The 23,744-nt window shown below is 38.3% G+C and overlaps 1 protein-coding gene across 1 annotated transcript; it reads left to right on the top strand.

The window, feature by feature from the left end:
- The first annotated feature begins 17,937 nt into the window (after positions 1 to 17,937).
- Positions 17,938 to 18,963, top strand: LOC120543299 (coiled-coil domain-containing protein R3HCC1L-like). The gene is given in 2 exon segments (XM_039776335.1): positions 17,938 to 18,015; positions 18,136 to 18,963. Coding segments are annotated over 2 exon segments (906 nt in total).
- The last annotated feature ends 4,781 nt before the right edge of the window (positions 18,964 to 23,744 follow it).

The raw sequence follows: 23,744 nt of genomic DNA, 5'->3' as shown, positions 1-23,744 counted from the left end.
TAAAACCACTGACAGGGGAAGTGAATAACATTACTTATCTGATGACAATGGCACCTGTCAAAAGATGGGATATATTAGGCAGCAAGTGAACGGTCAGTTCTTGAAGGTGATGTGTTGAAAGCTGGGAAAAATGGGTACGTGTGACAAGGGCCGAATTGTGATGGCTATACGACTGAGTCATAGCATCTCCAAAATGGGAGGTCTTATGGGGTGTTTCCAGTATACAGTGGTTAGCACCTGCCAAAAGTGATCCAAGGAACGACAACCAGTGAGCTTGTGACAGATTCATGGGTGTCCAAGGCTCATGGATGCCCATGGGGAGAAAAAGCTAACCTGTCTGGTCCAATCCCATCAAATAGCTACTGTAGCACACTCAACATTCTTATAGTTAGGTAAAGTAATCTATTCGTATACGTAGGACCTTTTTTGTTCTTGTTATTTTGAACTCGATTTTTTTTTAATGTCGTTTTGTTTTTGTCAGTTTCTAAACGACTTTTCTGATGTTGTGAATCTTGTACACTTTTGAAAGTAAAAATGATGTAAGGTCTCCAAAAGAGCCATAAAACAGGTCAGGACCCTCCCTTGCCTGGCCAGAAAAGGCCCCACCCAAGGCAGCCATATAGTTGACTTTGGACCCCAATACTTAAAAGGGGTTTTTGCCTCGAAAGTTTGATATCTTTAATGTCTCAAAAATGCACATAAATGCCCGTCTAGTAAAAGAAATCTAAAAAACCTCTGGCTAAAAGAGACAAGACCAAATCAAAATACTTTATATACTCGCATTTAAGTTCTCCTGAAGATAAGTCATGGCTAGACTTTACCGTATAATTTCCGGTATTTTATAATGTTGGTCATATAAGTCGAATGCGGAAAACTCGCACTATTGGTCCAAGAGATTATGATATGCTAACGGCCACCTGAGAGAGTAACTACAGAGCACACTGCCTTTTTTCCTGTGTATTGTGCCTACGTGGCCACACGGTAATACCCAAACTATTCCGAATAGACGTTTGCACTGCTTTGTGTTTTTTGTATCTCACACCCTCATACACTTTCATCTTAAGAGCATCCCTTATCTACGATGGAGCGTTCAATCAAAAGAAAATATGAAGCTGGTTTTAACTTAAAAGTCGTTGAAGTGGCAAATGAAATTGGTAACTGCGCTGCTGCAACTAAATTTGATGTGTCTGAGAAACTGATGTGGGATTGGAGGAGTCAAGAAGATGTAAAATAAAAATAAAAAATCAAGTGTCGTATTTTTCAACGGGCATATAAGTTGGGGTCTGATTTTATGATCAATGTTTCAGGATTCAAGACCCAACTTTTACGAGAGTATATATAGTATTTATCAATAAAGATACTTGTTTCAAAGTACAAAATGAATCACAAAAAGGTGAAAAAGGATTTGCCATAAAAGGCAATCCAGTGCAAACAAATCCTAAAACATAATCCAATAATCAAAACCAAGAACAGAAGCTACAGTAAAATATACAAAATTCACAACTGCATGCTAAAAAACTTCAACCAATGAACCACTAAAGGACCTGTATCCCAGATTTAAACATACAGGCTGAGGGCGGTCCTTAAACAGTAACATCAGGGTAGCCCACCTCTGGGGGGGGGCCGCCCATACAACACAAGGAACACAGGAGAACACATAATGGACACACGTAAACCAATACACAGAGTAATAACAACAAGATACATAAATATGGTGAACATCCAAAAAGAATAAGTCAGGGAACAGACCTTGGCTTAAACATGATCACTGCCTTCTGTCTGACAAACATCTCTCCTTCCTAAAGTTTCTTGAAGGTTTCTTCATCTCCTGGTTTTAGCACTACAGTGATCCCTCGCTATATCGCGCTTCGACTTTCGCGGCTTCACTCCATTGCGGATTTTAAATGTAAGCATATCTAAATATATATCACGGATTTTTTGCTGGTTCGCGGATTTCTGCGGACAATGAGTCTTTTAATTTATGGTACATGCTTCCTCAGTTTGTTTTCCCAGTTGATTTCATACAAGGGACGCTATTGGCGGATGGCTGAGAAGCTACCCAATCAAAGCACGTATTACGTATTAAATAAAACTCCTCAATGATATACGATATGCTTCCCGCACGGTGCTTCGCACACTTCAAAGCTCTAACAGCCCGTATTGATTTTTGATTCTTTGCTTTTCTCTGTCTCTCTCACTCTCTCTGACATTCTCTGCTCCTGACGGAGGAGGTGTGAGCAGAGGGGCTGTTTGCACAGAGGCTGTTTGCTTAGAAGATACGGACGTGCCTGTAAAAAATGCTGAAACACTACCTTCACATTGATCCGTTCATTGGGGCCGCTTTATCGCGGTGCTTCCCATACTTAAAAGCCCAACAGCCCTATTGATTTTTGCTTGTTTATTTTTCTCTCTCTCTCTGACATTCTCTGCTCCTGACACGCACTCTTTGAAGAGGAAGATATGTTTGCATTCTTTTAATTGTGAGAAAGAACTGTCATCTCTGTCTTGTCATGGAGCACAGTTTAAACTTTTGACTTAAGGGTGTTGTTTCATGTCTAGAGGGCTCTAATAATGTTAAAAAACGTATTTAGAAGGTCGTAAACAGGTTTCTATGCTCTAACTGCGAAAATATTAGATTTATAAATAAAGAATCCTACTTCGTGGAAATTCATTTATCTGTCTGGAGTGGATTAACTGTGATAAACGAGGGTTTACTGTATAACTGTGCGGAGAATATTTATAAACAGTGTGGGAGAGTTTCTAAGGGCTTAAAATATATAAAAATAACCATACAAACATATGGTTTCTACTTTGCGGATTTTCACCTATCGCGGGTGGGATCTGGAGCACAATCCCCGTGATCGAGGAGGGATTACTGTATTACATTTCTTAGAATTTGGCCACTATAAATAGATAGAGATAATAAGTTATTTGGTTTTGGACAAATTGGAAGTTTCATTTTTTTCTCCTTTTTTTGGAAATCAGCAATTATATGTAAATGCATTGATATTCTTATCCACATTCTTATACCATCCACTTACATTTACTGAACCTGTTGAAACACAATTTATGATTGTGCAGAAGCCATCCTTAGATGAAGGGCCAGTCTGTTCCTGGGCAAACTCACACACACACAACCATTACGTTTATCAAGCACAGCTTTGGGAAGTACAAGAAAATTAAGTTAATTAATACATAGGTTTATACTGTATTTATTCTAACACCATCCATCCATTTTTTAACTTACTTTTTTGAGTTGTGGGTCATAAAAAGACAGGCTGTGTCTCAGCAGTAGTGATGGGATTAGCCCAAAGAGTCATTTATGCATTCATACACTACTCCAAGAAATCCATTAGGAGTCTGTGCACCATTGTTCTACACCATACTCCACATTCTCCTGTGAGCAACACCTTAAGCTATTGGGTGATAGGTGTCTCACCACTTTCATATAAACACGTTAAGTGTGGTAACCTTATAAAGGATTTAACTATGAAGTAGAAGGATTTGTGAGTTCTCTGAATAAAAGTCTCATGTCCTAGCATTTTTTTTAATCATTTTGATTATCCGGTTCTCCTTACTGCTTGTTTTGTTTTTCCATCTTCTTCTTTGCCGGGGCCTCTTGTTTGCCTTTGCTTGTGAACTGACCTTCGCCTGTTCCAGCCACACCTTTGTTGATTCCTGAGCTGCCCATCTCCTGTCTACTGATCAACTTTAATAGCACTACTGCCAATTCTCAGCACTTTCATTATCATTTAACTGAGTTAACTGTGAAGAATGTATACTTTGAATTTGCACAGGGCAGTAATTCAGGGCCCACAGCTTGTCCTGACAACAGTGGGTGTAAAAATAGGAAACCTCTAGGTGAAAGTTCAAGCCATCTTTTTATTTGCTTTACACTTACTTACAGTATTTCTTTCCTGAGCATTTCTGTCCAGATCACAAGTATATAATATAATAATTTCCATATTTCTACATCTGGAGTTACTGGCAGGTTGAGTGAGTCATTCAGGGTCACAAAATGAATCATCAATGGGAATTAAACCAACAACACTGCTTTACGGTCTATTATCCTTACCCATCAGCCACAGCATCTGATCAATCAATCAATCAACATTTATTTATATAGCACACATTCATACAAACAAATGTAGCTCAAAGTGCTTTACAAAATGAATAGAAAAATAGAAGACACAATAAAAGATAAAGATAAGTCAACATTAATTAACATAGAATATGAGTAAGGTCCGATGGCCAGGGTGGACAGAAAAAACAAAAAAAAACTCCAAAGGCTGGCGAAAAAAATAAAATCTGTAGGGGTTCCAGACCACGAGACCGCCCAGTCCCCTCTGGGCAATCTACCTAACATTAGTCAAACAGTCCTCTTTGTATTTAGCGTTTTCATCGAAGGACCTGATGATGATGGTCACGTAGACTTCTGGCTTTCAGTCCATCAATGTTGGTGCATCATGATGCTTTGAGTAGGTGGTGGTGGCGCCGCCACCACAAAAAACCGGAAAAAGAAACAGAAGAGAGAGTTGGGGTCAGTACGGATTTTGGAGCCACTGTGAATAGTTATTATGAAGAATTGAACATACAGAGTATCAGTATTAAGTTAAAGTGAAGTTATAAAAAGGCCATGTTAAAGTAATGTGTTTTCAGCAGTGTTTTAAAGTGCTCTACTGTATTTGCCTGGCGAATTCCTATTGGCAGGCTATTCCAGATTTTGGGTGCATAACAGCAGAAGGCCGCCTCACCACTTCTTTTAAGTTTAGCTTTTGGAATTATAAGGAGACACTCATTTGAAGATCTGAGGTTACGATTTGGAATATAACGTGTCAGGCATTCCGATATATAAGATGGAGCGAGATTATTTAAGGCTTTATAAACCACAAGCAGTATTTTAAAGTCAATCCTGAATTACACAGGCAACCAGTGTAGTGACATCAAAACTGGAGAAACTGATGAACCTTATCATATATATTAAAACAATAGCAATAACCTAATGTACTTTAGAGGTCAATTATTTCAATATTTTTACAAGCAAGGCACTGGCAGGTTAGGTGTCTAGCTCAGACCCATGCAGTGGGTCAGTGATGGGTAATGAAATGGCCACTTTCTGTTTAGATCCAGTCACTTGGAAAACTGGTCTCACTGACTATGATCAATCGATAGATCGATAGATACTTTATTAATCCCAAGGGGAAATTCACATACTCCAGCAGCAGCATACTGACAAAGAACAACATTAAATTAAAGAGTGATAAAAATGCATGTATAACAGACAATAACTTTGTATAATGTTAACATTTACCCCGCTGGGTGGAACTGAAGAGTCGCATAGTGTGGGGTCTCCTCAGTCTGTCAGTGGAGCAGGATGGTGACAGCAGTCTGTCGCTGAAGCTGCTCCTCTGTCTGGAGATGATCCTGCTCAGCGCCTGTCTGAATCTCCTTATACTTGTCCAAGATCCAGTAAGACAGTGTCTCTGATACATAAATATCTTGTACAAACCTTAAAAATCTACTTTAGAAATATTCATTTAAATAGGAGCTCTATATTCTTCAATAAAGATGTACTCCAGTAGTATATGTAATTGGGTTTATTTTCTTTATAAAACTTGAAAGATGAAGCAAAATTAAAGCAGAAAGGGGGCTGAGCTTATATTTTATTACACAAAACTAAAGTAGCACGTACCATAACATTTTCAAAACCACATACATCAATTCAGGGTTGTGAAAGTCTAAAGCCTGTTGAGTGAAGCACAGGGACCAGCGCCGAATGGGATGCCAGTTCATTTTCAGGGCAAGGCTAATGGTGCTCACCCATAAAGGGTTAATGTAGAGTCACCAATTAATCTTGAAAGTGGAGGAGAAAAAATGGATTATACAGAGAAAATCCCTGTCAGACTCAGGGAGAGCGTGCAAACTCCACGCAGACAATAAACCTGGGATATTGAAATTATGAGAAAGCATTGTAAACTACTGCCACATTCCAAGCATTTCATCTAAAATGAATCGTGTGTAGGCTTCGAGCTTTCAAAAGTGACAGAACTTTAGCATTACGGTGCACTACCCATAATCCATCTGTGTTTTCCACTTGTCAGCTGGGACGTTCAGACTGAATGAGAGAGCGGTAGCAAGTGAAGTCAAATGATTCCCTCTTCAGAAGAAGAGGTGATGAGAAATGTTGAGGGACCAATTGAAAGGAGATATTTCCTGTAACATCTGCTGAAGCCATTAAGTGTTCCTTAAACAAACGATGGCACTTTAAACCACACATTGATTAAGATTCCAGATGGCTCAACCTGTGTTTGGCTACAGAAAATCAAGTTTACTTTCATCACACATAAAACTCTCCTTTCTGTGTCATTTCAGTGCTGTCATCACTCCAAACATTCTATGATCAGAAGAACTTGCATACAGGCAGGAAGCACTTTTATGGGTGTACTGTCACTTTTGTACTGTTACTACACATTTACAATTTTTTTAAAGTCAGAAATGATATTCTATTGTATGGTATGTTAAATATATAAAATGCTATATGTTTCTTATCAAAACGTAACACTGTCCTTTTACCTAAAAATGCAACGATTCCTTGTTTAAGAATATTTATTTTAGATTATTAGAAACATTTCAGAAGACAACAGGCCATTCAGCCCAACAAAGCTTGCTGGTCCAATCCATTTAATTCCTTCAAAATAACAGAAAGTTGAGTTTTGAAGGACCTTAAAGTCCAACTGCCTAACATACTACTTGGTAGCTTATTCCATGTATCTATGGTTCTCTGTGTAATGACAAAATGTCCTGATGTTTGTGCGAAATTTACCCTCAACAAGTTTCCAACTGTGTTCCCGTGTTCCTGCTGACTAATAGTCTCAATCCACTGTACTAATTCCCTTCATAATTTGAAACACTTCAATCCTAATGTCCTTCTTTTTAAACTGAAAAGGCTCAGCTGTTTTAATCTTTCTCCGTAACTTATCCCCCACAGGCCTGGAATTAGCATAGTCACTCTTCTTTGGACGTTTCTAGCATTTCTATGTCTTTTTGTAGCCTGGAGACCAGAACTATACATGGTACTCCAGATGAAGCCTCACCAGTGTGTTATAAAGCTTGAGCAGAACCTCCTGTGACTTGCAGTCTGCACATCAAGGCGCTATATAACCTGACATTCTGTTAGCCTTCTTAATGGCTTCTAAACACTGTCTGGAAGTTGATAGTGTCCACTACCACTCTAAAATGAAATCCTTCTTATAAGGTGCTCTTTCAATTTTCCAACCATCCATTGTGTATTCAAATCTAACATTTCTACTTCCTACAGTATGACAGCTTCCCAGCCAGGAAAGAGACATGGCCATCTATTATAATATTAATTTCATTTCTGGTGCCTGGAATGAGTGTGGTGTGTATAGGCAACCATGAAGTTCAACTAATATTGATATTAATAATATAAATCACTGTTATCTGAGTATTTAATAAGTGTTTCACCCATATACATAATCTGCTTATGAAACATTGTTCTTTTATATATAATCCACTGTATTTTGTAAATTATGCAGAAAATGTTACAATAACAACAGCAATAATAATAATAATAATGTTATATTGCTTGCTTATCATTTGTATTATGTTCTATTTCTATTACACATATTTGCTTTTTACTTCCAGTACTATTTCATCCAAAATATTTCTTAGCCTTCACCAGGAGAAATGCTGAGAAAATCTTTTGTTCCAAGAGAAAAAGAGTGAAGACTTTACATAAACATTTTTTTTTTTTTTACCCAAACAATATCTTAAAGTTATATAAAGCATTATCGAACCATGACAGTTAAAACAACCCTCAGCTGTTGACCTGCTCAACCCTGGGACTTCTGAATTGCAGCCCTGCATACTGTACATTTCCACCCTTCAAACTTCTGGCCGATATGACAGCGCCAAGTAAAGTCAATGACAGGATCAGCGAGAACACCTCAGCTAACAGATAACAGACACCGAAACAGAGAGAAGAAAGAGCATCATAATCATACCAGTTTGGCAGATTTCCAAATTGGGTTTTTTTGGCAGAGCCTGATGTAAATTCTATACTGAATTATCATTTAAAAGAATCGGAGTATATAATTAATTATTATTTGCACTGTAATTTGTTGTTGTTGTTATTACAGTTGTTATGATTCGGGCCAGTTGGTTCATTTTTGTTTTTTTCTGTGCTCTGTTGTGGTTCCTTAAAAGCTTTATACATCAGGGAATATTAATACACCAGTAACAGCGCACTGCATGATAACGTGCAGTGAATACCCTTGACTTGAGCAGTCCTAGTTTTCAGACTCTTTCTCTGTACGTTTAGCATTCGTTTTCTCAGAGGTTGATGCGCTTGCTGCTTCCTGAGCAGCTCTTCTTTTCTCCACCCTAGTGACTCCTTTCTTCTCTTCTTTCGTCGGCATCTTTTCGCGTTAAAACTGATTAAGTCAGTGTTTGTGTTGCAATTCCTTAGTAGGGTTTCCTTCATTTTTCACTTAAGGTGGCACTTAAGTCTTCAATCTGCCTCAAGAATGATTTAAGATATAAAGAGGTAGGGGAACTGACGGCGAAGGTGGTAGGGATGAGAACGGTGCCCTTATGCATTGTGCTACACTGCCGCCCTGCTGGCCGCTGCTGAGAGTTGATTCTACAATAAACTAGAAATAAAAAGAGAAATAACATTGGAGGTCAATCATAATCCCAAAAGCGGATAGTACAAGGTGGGCCATTTATATGGATACACCTTAATAAAATGGGAATGGTTGGTGATATTAACTTCCTGTTTGTGGCACATTAGTATATGTGAGGGGGGGAAACTTTTCAAGATGGGTGGTGACCATGGTGGCCATTTTGAAGTTGGCCATTTTGGATCCAACTTTTGTTTTTTCAATAGGAAGAGGGTCATGTGACACATCAAACTTATTGGGAATTTCACAAGAAAAACAATGGTGTGCTTGGTTTTAACGTAACTTTATTCTTTCTTTATTCTACCCTGTAGTACCAAATTTGAGGTCAAAAGGTTTGTGAGCTACAGGTGATTTAAAATACTGGACAGACAAATGGACAGCCACGGTAGCGTATTATATATCAAGATGGGTGTTCTGAATTAATAATTTAATTGTAAGTAAAGAAGAATGGCAGTGAAGTAGCTGATGAACCAGTCAACTGTGTCATAGAGAGACCATGTGAGCTTCGACAAACTTTGTGAAGGTGACTGTCTAGGAGAAGAACACCCCCAAATCAAAGTTTGTGGTCCTCCAGATTGGAGGCTGAGCACAGGGCCTACAACTCAGTCTCGAAAACAATTTAACGCAGCCAGGCCAAACAATGAAAAATCCCCAATGGAATATCAGAAACAAACTAAGTTTGTTAAAGATACGCAAGATTGTTTTTAGCATCATTGCATTTGAGAAGCCTCTACAAACCAGGAGCAATAAGAAACGTAAAGGCTGAACTGAATAAATATAAAGTGGATATAACTGCATTGTAGGAAATCAGAAGGAAAGAAACCACCATGCAAGAGAAGACACTGTGTTCTAGAGTGGGCACGAACAGCACTTTCGGCACAGGATTTGCAGTTTGGAAGGACTTGAAAAGAGAAGTAATTGAATTCCAAGCAATTAATTAAAGATATGTACAATAAAAATGACGTTGTTGATGGTTAACAATAATTTGTGTATATACACCAACTGAACAAGTAAATAAAGAAAACAAATTTTCCTTTAAGTAAAACTAGAAGAAACATTTAGGAAACTGCTGAAATATGATGTAAAAATCCTTTCAGAAGATACGAATGCACAGGTTGCTAAGGAAAAAATGTATAGGCCTATGATTAGAACAGAAAGCATTCATGAATTAACCGATGACAATGGCACCTGGCTGACTGATTTTGCTATATGACAGTGAGTAGCACTTAATTTTCTAATAAGACAATTCATAAGGTAACAAGGAGATCTTGTGACAGCATAACCCAGAATCAAACTGATCATGTCTTAATAGATGGAAAGCATGGAACTGACATCATCAATGCCTGTCAATACTGTGGAGCAAATATGAATACCAAGAATTGAAGAGAAGCCATGAGATGGCATTAATGAAAAATGGAACTTGCTCAAGGGTATTACAGTTAATACTGAAGCTGAAACATTTGGACATGTAAAGGCACTAAAGAGGAAAAAGTGGTGGTAAGAAGAGTACTAGAAAGTACTAGGAGATAGAAAATAAGATGAGAGCTAAAATGATTCAAAGAAGAACAAGATATAGTGTGGAGAAATATTTAATAAAAAGAAGAGAAGAAGAAGGAACAACAGAGTATTGGGAAGGAAAAGTCTGGAAGAAATTAAATAAATGAGCAGGAAAAGACAGTAGAAATTTGTACTTAAGAATTACAGAGTTTAAGAAAGGTTTCTAACCAAGAACAAATATTTACAAAAGAAATGGTATGATAATTGAAGATGAATGTTAGATTCTTGGAAAATGGGCTGAATATTTTGAAGATCTTCTCAATAATAAGTTGAAAGAATAGAAAATACTGAGGAATGGGCACTTCTTGGCCCGGAGAGAGAAGAAAACACTATAGGGGGACCACAAATACAGGAAGCAGAGGAAGTAATAAAATCAATGAAGAACAACCTGGAGAGGATGGTATGGCAGCTAAGCTCTTGAAATATGAGTGACAAAGGATAGCTAGACAAATGTATAAGCTAATTCAAAAAGTTTGGAGACATGAGCAAATGCCACAAAAATGGAAGGTGGGCATCATATGCCCAGTTCACAAAAAAGAAAGATAAAGCAGAGTGTAGTAACTACAGAGAAAGAACATTATTGAATGCTGCATGCAACGTTTTCTCCAAGGTATTAGCTAAGAAGCTGGAGAAATATGTAGAAGAAAATGCAACAGGCTACCAAGCTGGATTCAGGAAGGGTCGGTCCACCACTGATCATATTTTCATATTAAGAGCTATACATGAAAAAAGTCATGAATAGAATACAGCTTTGCATCAACTATTTGTAGATTATAAACAGGCCTTTTAGTTATGAAGCTACAAGATACAAATAGTAAAGTAAGGGTAAAAGGTTAGCTGTAGAATGTTTTTCACAATAATCAAGGATTTAGGCAAGGAGATGCTCCGCAGTGAGGTTTATTCTACACTTGAGATGCAGGGCTGGAAGCTAAATATAAACTCATGTGTTCATATTTATAATAGCATGACACAGTGGATGGATGGATGGATGGATGGATGGATGGATGGATGGATGGATGGATGGATGGATAGATAGATAGATAGATAGATAGATAGATAGATAGATACTTTATTAATCCCAAGGGGAAATTCAAAGTTTAGTCAATGCCAATGATGTTGTTCAAGTTGCTAGAAACCAAAATAGCATGATAGAGAAAGAAAGATTACTTACTAAAAAATTTAAGAGAATAATACGTCTGCAAATCAATTAGGACAAAACAACATACATTCTAAGCATAAAGTGTATTGGAAGATTTAGTGATGTAAAGTCATTGCACTAGAGCAATAAAACTTTGAAGAAGGTGAATGAATTCAAATATTTAGCAGTAATCTATAATGAAAACTATGAGATGCATTCTGAAATTAAAGCAAGAATAAACTCAGTACAAGTACTATTGAAGTCAAGTCTGTTGACCAGGAAACTAAATATTTATAAACCAGTATTTCTGTATGAGACTAAATGTTGGACATTAACAAAAAGTATGGAAAACATGCTGCAAAGCTGGGAAAGAAAAGTCTTAAGGAAGATATCCTGGCCATAAATGAAGATGGCACATTGAGAATAGGACTATTGCTGAAGTCATGGAGCTCTACAAGAACACAGACGTAGTGACAGAAGTGAAAATCTGAAGACTACAACAGCCGATATACATGGAAAAGTTAACAATGTGATAGAGACCTTAAGATACTAATAAATAGTAACCAACAAGGCAGCAGAAGTGTTGAATGACCAAGAAAGAATGGAAGGTCACATAGTCAGATGAAGCAGGCCAGAAGATTAAACTGGAAATGAAACTGGGTAAGGTCAAAACCATTAAATCAATCCCATCTTTAATCAATGCCAGAATATTAACCAAAAACTATTGGCAGTAAGCACAGTTGTGAGATTGTATGCATTGAATCAAAACCAGAAAAACACAGAAAGCTATTGAGATATAAAAACTTGCATGACAATCACTAATAAATTGTGATGTTAATGATGTCACCTAACATGATTCCCATAAATTGCTCTACCAGCTAATGCACAAACGGAGCAACAATGGGACCACTCAATGGCAGTACTTGTAATACAAACAAAATGGAATTGTGGCAATTTCATCATATCAATAATTCATATCAACAATAAGTAGATCTTCATAATGCTGAAGTTAAAAATATTGATATTTCACCTAATTATACAGTATTAAATTTATAAAGCCTGAACAAAATGAACAAATCTCGGTATTCACAAATCCTGCTGGAAAGGTTTGGATTTCTGTTTTGTGTTGGATGCGGCCTGCATAAGCTTCAGCTTCCCATAAATTGGGCTGTTTTAAATCACCAGTAAACCTATCTGTATGGTGCTTAGGAAGCTGAAAGCAAATGGGAACACCCAGAAAAAAACTCCTATTTACAGGAAAAACACACAAACTCCATACTCTGTGACTGGTGAGGGATACTCAGTCAACCCAAGAATAAATGAAGGAATCCACATCCACACTGGATGTAAATATGTTTATTAAATACATTCCTAATGTTCATTACAAACACATTAATTGTGCCCCCTAAAGCTTCTGGCCTGTAGCCCATGCCCAAAAAAGTAGAGTCAGGACTCAAATTCAGAAGTAATTGTTTATATGAGGACTGCTAGAAGTGAACTGGCTACTTTATCTCCAGTCTGCCCTTTTGCCTGCCTCCAGGGCCAAGTGATCAGAACATTGGACCCTTATACAGTGGGATGCAAAACTTTGGGCAACCTTGTTAATAGTCACTATTTTCCTGTACAAATCGTTGGTTGTTACGATAAAAAATGTCAGTTAAATATATCATATAGGAGACACACACAATGATATTTGAGAAGTGAAATGAAGTTTATTGGATTTACAGAAAGTGTGCAATAATTGTTCAAACAAAATCAGGCAGGTGCATAAATTTGGGCACCGTTGTCATTTTATTGATTCCAAAACTTTTAGAACTAATTATTGGAACTCAAATTGGCTTGGTAAGCTCAGTGACCCCTGACCTACATACACAGGTGAATCCTATAATGAGAAAGAGTATTTAAGGGGGTCAATTGTAAGTTTCCCTCCTCCTTTAATTTTCTCTGAAGAGTAGCAACATGGGGGTCACAAAACAACTCTCAAATGACCTGAAGACAAAGATTGTTCACCATCATGGTTTAGGGGAAGGATACAGAAAGCTGTCCCAGAGATTGAAGCTGTCTGTTTCCACAGTTAGGAACATACTGAGGAAATGGAAGACCACAGGCTCAGTTCAAGTTAAGGCTCGAAGTGGCAGACCAAGAAAGATTTCGGATAGACAGAAGCGATGAATGGTGAGAACAGTCAGAGTCAACCCACAGACCAGCACCAAAGACCTACAACATCATCTTGCAGCAGATGGAGTCACTGTGCATCGTTCAACCATTCGGAGCACTTTACACAAGGAGATGCTGTATGCAGAGTGATGCAGAGGAAGCCTTTTCTCTGCCCACAGCACAAACAGAGCCGCTTGAGGTATGCTCAAGCACATTTGGACAAGCCAGCTTCATTTTGGAATAAGGTGCTGTGGACTGATGAAACTAAAATTGAGTTATTTGGGCATAACAAGGGCGTTATGCATGGAGGAAAAAGAACACAGCATTCCAAGAAAAACACCTGCTACCTACAGTAAAATATGGTGGTGGTTCCATCATGCTGTGGGGCTGTGTGGCCAGTGCAGGGACTGGGAATCTTGTCAAAGTTGAGGGACGCATGGATTCCACTCAGTATCAGCAGATTCTGGAGACCAATGTCCAGGAATCAGTGACAAAGCTGAAGCTGCACCGGGGCTGGATCTTTCAACAAGACAACGACCTGAAACACTGCTCAAAATCCACTAAGGCATTCATGCAGAGGAACAAGTACAACGTTCTGGAATGGCCATCTCAGTCCCCAGACCTGAATATAATTGAAAATCTGTGGTGTGAGTTAAAGAGAGCTGTCCATGCTCGGAAGCCATCAAACCTGAATGAACTAGAGATGTTTTGTAAAGAGGAATGGTCCAAAATACCTTCAACCACAATCCAGACTCTCATTGGAACCTACAGGAAGCGTTTAGAGGCTGTCATTTCTGCAAAAGGTCTACTAAATATTGATTTAATTTCTTTTTTGTGGTGCCCAAATTTATGCACCTGCCTGATTTTGTTTGAACAATTATTGCACACTTTCTGTAAATCCAATAAACTTCATTTCACTTCTCAAATATCACTGTGTGTGTCTCCTATATGATATATTTAACTGACATTTTTTATCGTAACAAACAACGATTTATACAGGAAAACAATGACTATTAACAAGGTTGCCCAAACTTGTGCATCCCACTGTAGTATTTCTAGAGCTCAATGGGAATCCCTGTCCTCCTTAGACTTCCATTGTCCTCAATAAGCAATACCAGCTATTTAGGTCCCTGGAGCTCCATTTCTGTTCCCCCATTTCCTCCAAGCACTCGCAGTTCAGACATCATGACAAGAAGGAGAAGACACTCACAACAGACAGTAATCTGGCCAAGATCTGAATGCACTCTTCTTGAGATATGAGGTAGCTACACTAAATACTGCATTAGCTTGTCAAATTACTAATGAATATTACAATCATTTGCCTTTAATGTGCTACCTATATTTGTTAAAACAGCAATGTGAATAATCAACCATTCTGAACCATCTGTGCATTTCTTTATCCAATTTAGGGGTGTAGGCATAATATATAAAATTTATGCTCATTTCAATTATTTTACTAAAAATTAAATACTGTAGGCATTAAGGAACAGGAAAATGCAGTCCATCTATTCATCCACTCCACTGTAATCTAAAATGCAATTTGTGACTAGGGTTACAAGTACTGTAGTAAATCCAGCAAGTTGGAACTGTAAGTTCTTGACAAGCAGGACAGCAGGCCTAACAGAAATATGGACAAAATGACAAGTTTAGTGATTCACTTCTAAGCTAACTGCTAACAGTGGAAGCAATATTTTCTAGTGAAATTCAGGTATTTTTAAATTTTAACAAATTTTAACCAATCTACACAATCCTCCTTCTACATGGTGAACAATGCCATTTTTTTTCAAGGCAGGAAGTTTCTTGGCAAGACAATGCATGTGAGAAACCATCTGTGCTACACTGTCATTGTTCATCGGGTCCAGCTCACAGTTAATTCCGTTCCAGATGAACATGACACAATATGTGGTTTGTTTCAACATATTTATTTTACCTTGGAAGATATAACAAAGAGATGCCACCTCCCTGTTTCAGTCAGACTTTTCATTTTCTTTCCCAGCTGGAAGCCACATTTGGAAGCTTCTCCATTTTCCTCATAGCAGGGAATGTTATATTTGCCAGTTTTTAGTTTTCAGGATACCATGATTTCCTTGCACAAATATTATATTCTGATGTTTCCACATGTTCTGTACTGCACAGACAACGCTCATTTTATTATTATTGTTTAATATAAAACCTGTGTGATAGTTACTGGTTGTGTGAGTTCTTTGTGAAATATACTGCTTGTTTAGTTACCTTGTCTATGCCAAGGTATTCTCTTGGGAATCCCAGGATAGTGAATTCTTCTGTTGTCTGATTACAATGCAGTTAAATATGTAATTTTCCTAATTGTGAAAATGGTGTTCAGCATCTGGTATTTTAGTATTATAAGTAGAATACACATTATTTGGTGGTGTAGCTGACTCACTGCTCTAGGAGGATGGTTTCTAATTCTGGCATGGCCGTGGTATCCCTGAGTTCACTGAATTTTCACTTGTCTGTATGGATTTATCTCACCTAAACTATGCAGGATGGTCAATTGGCAGCACTGACCCAGCCTAGTAGCAGTGATTGTGCATGATTTCAATGGTTCACAACATTCAGGCTTGGCTCTTGTCCTGAGTCTGATGCCGCAATTGTAAGCAACCAAAAAGAATAAAAGAAAATTTGAAAGCCATAATCAATTCACTGTATATAGTGTTAATGATTGTTCATATACCTGCAATAGTCACTCTCCTGTGACCTAGTCAAATTCCTTTAGAAAATCTGAAAAAAAACAACTCTGGAGTGTGAGGTAAGTGGTTCTAGTTTCTCTGCAGGCTGTGATTTTCCTGGAAAACATAAAACCGGCTCTGTGTTTGTGAACATGACACAGGCATTATTTCAATAATAAACTCTTTTATTTTCATAACTCATTTCAAACTCTGAGCAGCCAACTGCATTTACATAAAAAGTAAATTAATCATGTGTAACTATGTAAACCTTCTCATTACCAATTATAACCTTTAATCCTGGTTTTGTATTAACCAGGAAAATTCTTGTAATTCCTTTTTGTCAATGCAGTTACACTGTTAATTACAATGTGCTGAATTTGACTCTTTGTATTCATTTACTAAATGAATGGGCGACAGGTTATTTGACTCATTTACACTTAGGAAATATGTTTCATTGTATGACTTCTGCAATTTCGGAATTTAATGACTGCCAGCATTTCAGTGATTATTTCAAAGTATCTATCTATCTATCTATCTATCTATCTATCTATCTATCTATCTATCTATCTATCTATCTATCTATCTATCTATCTATCTATCTGTCTATCTGCTGTTATCTCTTGGGGGCATAGTAGAGCCAAAACCCAGACACAACTTCAAAGACACAAATCCCATGTTCAAAAGGCTTTTTTTGTTAAGTACAATACCTTTACAATAAACACTCCTCTTCCTTCTCTTTACCCTCCTCCATTCCTCTCTGGTAAGCACTGTCCTTCTTCTCTCAGGACTCCAACTTGCCTGGGTTAGGTGGAGCAGCTTCCTTGATGCCAGGCTCAGGATTACTTCCAGTGCTACTACGTTACATCCATGAAGCAGTTCTGGGTCAGGTGGAACCTCCTTAAATTAAGCAATCTTCCTCCCTTCAGCTCCCCTGGGCATTTCTAGAGGGATGCTACCACCTATTACGCTGGGGGAACACACGGCCCTGGAAGGTTGTCTCCTTCCATCCTTTCATTATATATGCTTCCCAGCCTGGTAAGCAACCATCTGTCCCGGCCGGGATGACAGCCAACTCGTGTCACTTATGACACTATCTATCTATCTATCTATCTATCTATCTATCTATCTATCTATCTATCTATCTATCTATCTATCTAGAAACAGACCACTGTAGAGAATTTTGAGGCACTACCTGTACCTGAAAAACACTGTTTAATGATCCAAAAGAAAACAAGTGTGTGTTGGCACAATAGAAAACTTTGCTACTCCATCTTTGTTAGACATCAGGTCAAAAAAGGATGCCTCCTTCCTGTCAGTCGTCTGGCTTTATAGTGCTGGATCTGGAAGGGGCGGGGCTTTCTCAGGAAGTTTTATAAGGTTGGTCCAGTCCTGTTTTTCCTCCACATTCCTAACATTCACATTGAAATGAACAGCAACACTAAATTATCCTAGGAAGACTGTGTAGAAATGTAAATACACAAGCGTGCCCTGACACTACATCCAGGTGTAGATCTGTGCCTGATGCAGACAAGATAGTCTTTGGCTCCCTATAATCCTGGAACCTGCCACAATTGGCATGAAAGTCATCACAGAGCATATCTGGACACATAACAACATTCAGTTACACAGGGCCAATTAACATTTCCAATTCTACCTTCTTCGACTTTGATTTTGGGGGAGTGGGGACAGGAGGATGAAGTACCCAGTGAAAACTGAAATGGACACTGCACAAACACACAAGCTTTACACAGTTGGGCCCTTGGCTGAAAAAGTAATTCAGATCCTGGACTTATTAGGGAACTGTGGTAGCCACAATGCCACTGGATGGCTCTAACTGCTGAAAACTAAGAAACATAACTTGAATCATCTCACTGAAGAATTCACTGTAAAGGTATTTCCAGAGGAAAGTGTCCCTAGATTGTCCCCAGATCTTGAATCAAGAAATCCGGACACTTCATTAGTGGAGTCTAAAGTTGAGGATTCACTGAACTTGGAACAAAGTTGCAACCATGAAAACAGTGTTGTGGAAATACTATTACCACTTGACCTCAAAATCCTAGAAGAAGGGTCAGATATTTTAGTAACAGTTGGAAAAGAAGAGCATAATGACCAAGAGAGCTGGGACACCATGTTTGATGATGATGGTGACTGCCTTGATCCTCATTTGTTGGATGAGATGATTAAACAAGAGAAGAAATCAAAGAAGTCCATTCAAGATCCTCAGTATGATTACTATAATTACACAGCGGAACCTGATTTAGAGCTCAGAGAAGACGAGTTGTAACACATTATTGAAATATATAATTTTCCCACAGAATTTAAAACTGAGGATCTTCTACGGGCCTTTAACAGTTTCCACCAAAAGGGATTTGATGTCAAATGGGTGGATGATACCCATGCCCTGGGACATTTTTGTAGCCCAATTACAACTTGTGATGCCTTAAAGTTGAAACATCCAATGTTGAAAGTCAGACCACTTTTCCAGGCATCCTCAGCATCAAAAAACAAAGCCAGGAGGTGCTCAGATTATCTCTTACCTGCTAAAGAACATCCTCAGACAAGTGCAGCTCTTACTCGCAGGTTGGCAATTGGAGCATTAGGTGTTCGGAGTCCACAAACCAGGGAGGAGAGAGAGGCAGAAAAGAAAAAGCTTCAGCAAGCACGTGAACAAAAGCGGTTGGCAGCAAAGCAACACGAAGATCCATGGGAAGGGAAGTGATCGACTTTTCTTTCTATGTAAAAATATTGGACAAGAGTTTTTTACTTGCCACATCACTCTGTCAGACCCAGCACAGACCTAAGAAGGAGGAGCTGAACAGAGAGAAATGAAGGACTCATATAGGAGGCATGAGAATGGAAGACACCTAAAACATTAATTTGATTTTTGAGTCACTTCCTCCTTAAACAAATGCATTTGATTTTTGTTTATTTTAAAATTATATCAAATGCACTTTGTGTAAATATACTGTAGTATATTTTTCTTCTTTCAAAATTGTCAAGTTTTGTCTTGGTTACTGTAAAATGTGAAACTCTGTAATTTAATAACAGTATTTTTCCTTCTTAAGTTGAAATCCAAAGTTTTTACAGAAAAAAACAGCTACATCACATATTAGACAAACGTCTATTTTTATCAATGTTATCGTTATTTGTGCACCTCAGCCTTTTCAGGACTGCAAATTAGAAATGTTTTTAATAGTCTAGGTAAGGTTTATTATTTATAATAATTTTATTACTAGTTTAAGTAATAACAGACAGCTGTTAATTGTAGTTTGGATGAAAGTGTTGATTAATTTGGTGCAACATATTTAATACAAAGACATACATTAAATAAACATACACCATATGCTCCAAACAAAACAATACCTGTGTTTTTAAATAAATAATTTGGCTGTATTATTTTAGACATTTTATATTTCATATGGGGGCGGCACGGTGGCGCAGTGGTAGCGCTGCTGCCTCGCAGTTAGGAGACCTGGGTTCGCTTCCCGGGTCCTCCCTGCGTGGAGTTTGCATGTTCTCCCCGTGTCTGCGTGGGTTTCCTCCGGGTGCTCTGGTTTCCTCCCACAATCCAAAGACATGCAGGTTAGGTGGATTGGTGATTCTGAATTGGCCTGGGTGTGTGTCCTGCAGTGGGTTGGCACCCTGCCCAGGATTGGTTCCTGCCTTGTGCCCTGTGTTGGCTGGGATTGGCTCCAGCAGACCCCCATGACCTTATTCGGATTCAGCGGGTTGGAAAATGGATGGATATTTCATATGTAATTAAATCAGTGGCTTACGTAAAAAAAAAGAAAACATCTTTTTCCAAATTGACTTACAAATAATAAACATTAATGTTAATAAAGTCATAAAAGTGTCGACTTTAAGGTGTGCACAAAAGCTAAGAGTTATATATTTAAATGTCCACAAAAAAAGGACAGCATGAGGTAGAAGGGTGAGTATATACCACAAATGAACATGAGCCTTGCGCCTGAAACTGTCATAGGGTTTCAAGTATTTTATAGGTTTACTAGTGGATGCCTGCTGTAGCATAGTGCAGTGTAAGAATAGGAACGGAAAATGGTGAGAAAGGAATTCAGAAATTAAGAAGAAAGAAATACTTCTTGAAAGACGTAGTTGTGAATAGGTGTTTTGCTGGAGACGACAGATAATGAGTCGAAAGATCTAATCTTGGAAAAAGCATTAATTTCACCTTCACCACCATAAACTGTAGATGTTGCTATGTATCGATAGTACTCGATAACTCAACTTGCATTGGAAAGAATAACAGGAAGAATGTCTCCAAATCTGTTCCAATGTGATGCAACGAAATCTACTGTCCTATGTCGTAGTGAGAGTACATTGCCTTCGTCAACCGTTTGTGTCAAGAAATAACCCACTGATAGGAACAGGCAGTTGCCGGATCCCGGAATACAGATGACGTTGTACAAAAACCCGTCGACAGAGAAGATACTGTCATTCATTTTATAACAAAGGCTTAGGAAACATCTGTCGCAGTATAATGAAAATAGCAAGGAGCGAAACCAATGGCAATGGTCAAGAGAGTACCTTCCTGTAGCAAGCTACAGAAAAGACTCCCAGGCGCAGACATGGCCGAAATGAAAGGTCACGCGGTCAGGTTAGATATCGGGCGGTGACATGACACCAATGGGGTCATGAGAGAGGAGCGGGGAACGCAGTAGTCTGAAGGAGGAATAGGACTCGAAAAAAATGGTGTGGAGGAGTATGGGAGGCTGCAGGCAGCATGGGGAAGGGTTTGGAAGAGGACGAATAGGAATCGAAAAATACCGTGTGGGCTGCATGTGGGTGGGACCAGGTTTGAAGAGGAAGCAGGACGAACCAGAAGAGAAATATATTTAAGAGAGAGATATGACATAAACAAAGCAGACAAATACACTTTGCTGCTTATTATGGTTGCAGTGTCAGCATTCTGTTTGTAATTAAAAATTAATTTGTTACTTTATATGTTACTCACAAATATCTCAGATGTACTTTTTGTTTTTTTACAGTTCATGAAGTTTACTATATTTTTTATTTAGGCTCATCCAGTAAGAACACTTGTAAGGATCCAAACCTGCAATGTAATGGCATCCAGTCCAAAGTCAAAGCCACTAAGTCAGACCACACAAACCACTTGCTGAGGATAACAATCTTGAAGATTATCCTTAGCCAGAAAAGAAAGTCATCTATTGGAACTAACCTATATGATTGTGAGATCTGCTGCCTGGCAGGACCTTGGCATGAATATTCAGCTTCACTAGAAGTATGTTAATACTTCACAGGGGATCAAGTCTGAAGAAAGTGTTAACAGAAAAGAAGAAGGACAGTTAAATTAATACCTCATGCTGGTAAGAGGCTCAAAGTATTCTGTAGATTGTTTTGCATATGTGAGTGACAACATCAGAACCATTGATAAACTGAAATATTTTGCTAGTGCTTGCAGAAAGTGGCATACAGAATAATGAAAGAGTCTAAATGGGGTATGAAAGATGGAAAGTCTGTCATTATACGGTGTAAAACTGCCAGACATCAAAAAACCACATCACAGAGAAATACTCTGACGTCATCTGTATGAGTCTACACAGTCTGTGAGTGAAGTCTGGCTGATGAATGTTTCTCAAAAAAGATTTTCAAATCACTTGTACTGTAATAAATGGGAAGAAAAACTAAACAATTATGACCTCGCTGTGTCACAGCTCCCTGAGTCTACCAGTAGATAAACATTTAACTCGCAGTCGACTGCCGTTTCAGAGGTTATTATTGTTACTCAGTCACAATTTTAGGATCAGCAAGACGGGAGTCAATACTGCGACCCCACTCATTCATAATTTGCACTTAAAGTGTCTAAAAAGTATTGCTGTTTTATTTTCATACAATTCTGAAACACAGTGGCTCTAATTTGGATTTTTGATACTAAAGAAAGAAAATGATGTTTAATGTCAGAATGAAAACAGATCTTTGCAAAGTTGTCTAAAGTATTTTTAAATATAATACACAGAATAACTGATCACATAAGCATAATAAGATACATCTAAATTATCACTGGTGCAGCCAATTGGCTTTAGAAGTCCAAGAATTAGTTAAAGAAATTAACCTGTCCGTAGTCAAGAGGTTTCAATTGATTGTAACATAAATTCACCTACTTCTCCAAGGTTCAACTTGTAGAGAATCAGCAGGGTGTCTAACCTACATAATGAAGACAAAAAAGAAACACTCTGAGGGACTCTGTGATAAGGTGATTGAAAAGCACAAGTCAAGGAATAGAGAAAAACGATGCAACGGACACCACAAAAAGGTTTGGGGAAGCCACCCCCATGTACTTGAAGATTTGGTAGAGCAAAGAGAAAAAAAACGAAAAATTTCTTTTTATAGAGCCAAGTCCGCAGCTGAACTGATTTGAAAACACACAAAATGGTGTTTTTAAAGCCAGTTAGAGGAAGAGATGAAATTGGGACCAGAACCAAAAGTTATGTCGACAGCCCCGATGCAGAATTTCCCATAGTCGGTATGCAGTAGAGAGAGAGAAAGGATAAATGTACTCTGCCACCCCCTGGTCCGGCATGGTATTACCCTCTTTTGAGCCCTTTAGCTCCCTCCCATTTGTATGTGTGTGAATATATTATATATATATATATATATATATATATATATATATATATATATATATATATATATATATATATATATATATATATATATATATATATATATATATATATATAGTGGAGGACTGCCGGCTTCATGCTCCGGCCCTCACCCCCAGGCCGCCTGGAGGAGCTCTCCCGACAGCAGGATCGTGCCCTGAGTTCCAGCAGGACCTCATGGACTATGTAGTATTTATACACAGCCCTGCTGGATACCTTGGGGGCCACCGGGAGTCGCTGTAGGGCTCTTGTGTGCCCTATAACCTGGGAGTAAGTAGGAAGGAACGACATCCTCCCGGGTTGAAGAAAAGGACTGTTTACCCTGACCTGGAAGGAATAAGAAACTGTGGTCTGATTGGGCAGGAACACCTCCGGGTCAGGGTGTATAAAAGGACTATGGGCCAGTCCAGACACTGGACTGAGCTGGGAGGTAGAGGGGCGAAGTGACTGGGCGAGGAGGAAAGAGAATATTATTATTGTGTTTATTTAGTTTGAGTAGTGTGGAGGGTGCTTTGTGCACGTTGTCATTTAATAAAGAAGTCTTGGACTTTTTATCCGGTGTCTAGCATGGTACCTGAGGGTTCAAGGGAGCACTAGCGCCCCCTACTGCCACTATATATATATATATATATATATATATATATATATATATATATATATATATATATATATATATATATATATACACTATATTATACTATACATATATAAAAAAATGGAACAAGTGGTCAGTAGTGCAGTGATGGCTAGGCACTCTTAACTGTCAAAGCTTGCAGGGTAAAGAAAAACTCCAGACAGGGCACCAGTTTATTGTCAAAGCACACTCGTGCATAATTGTAGAACTTACCTAGTATGCATA

This window comes from Polypterus senegalus, chromosome 13 (assembly GCF_016835505.1).
Source record: "Polypterus senegalus isolate Bchr_013 chromosome 13, ASM1683550v1, whole genome shotgun sequence".
Classification (NCBI taxonomy): Eukaryota; Metazoa; Chordata; class Cladistia; order Polypteriformes; family Polypteridae; genus Polypterus; species Polypterus senegalus.
The sequence above is the reverse complement of the archived record's forward strand: the minus strand, read 5'-3'. Positions and strand labels throughout refer to the sequence as shown.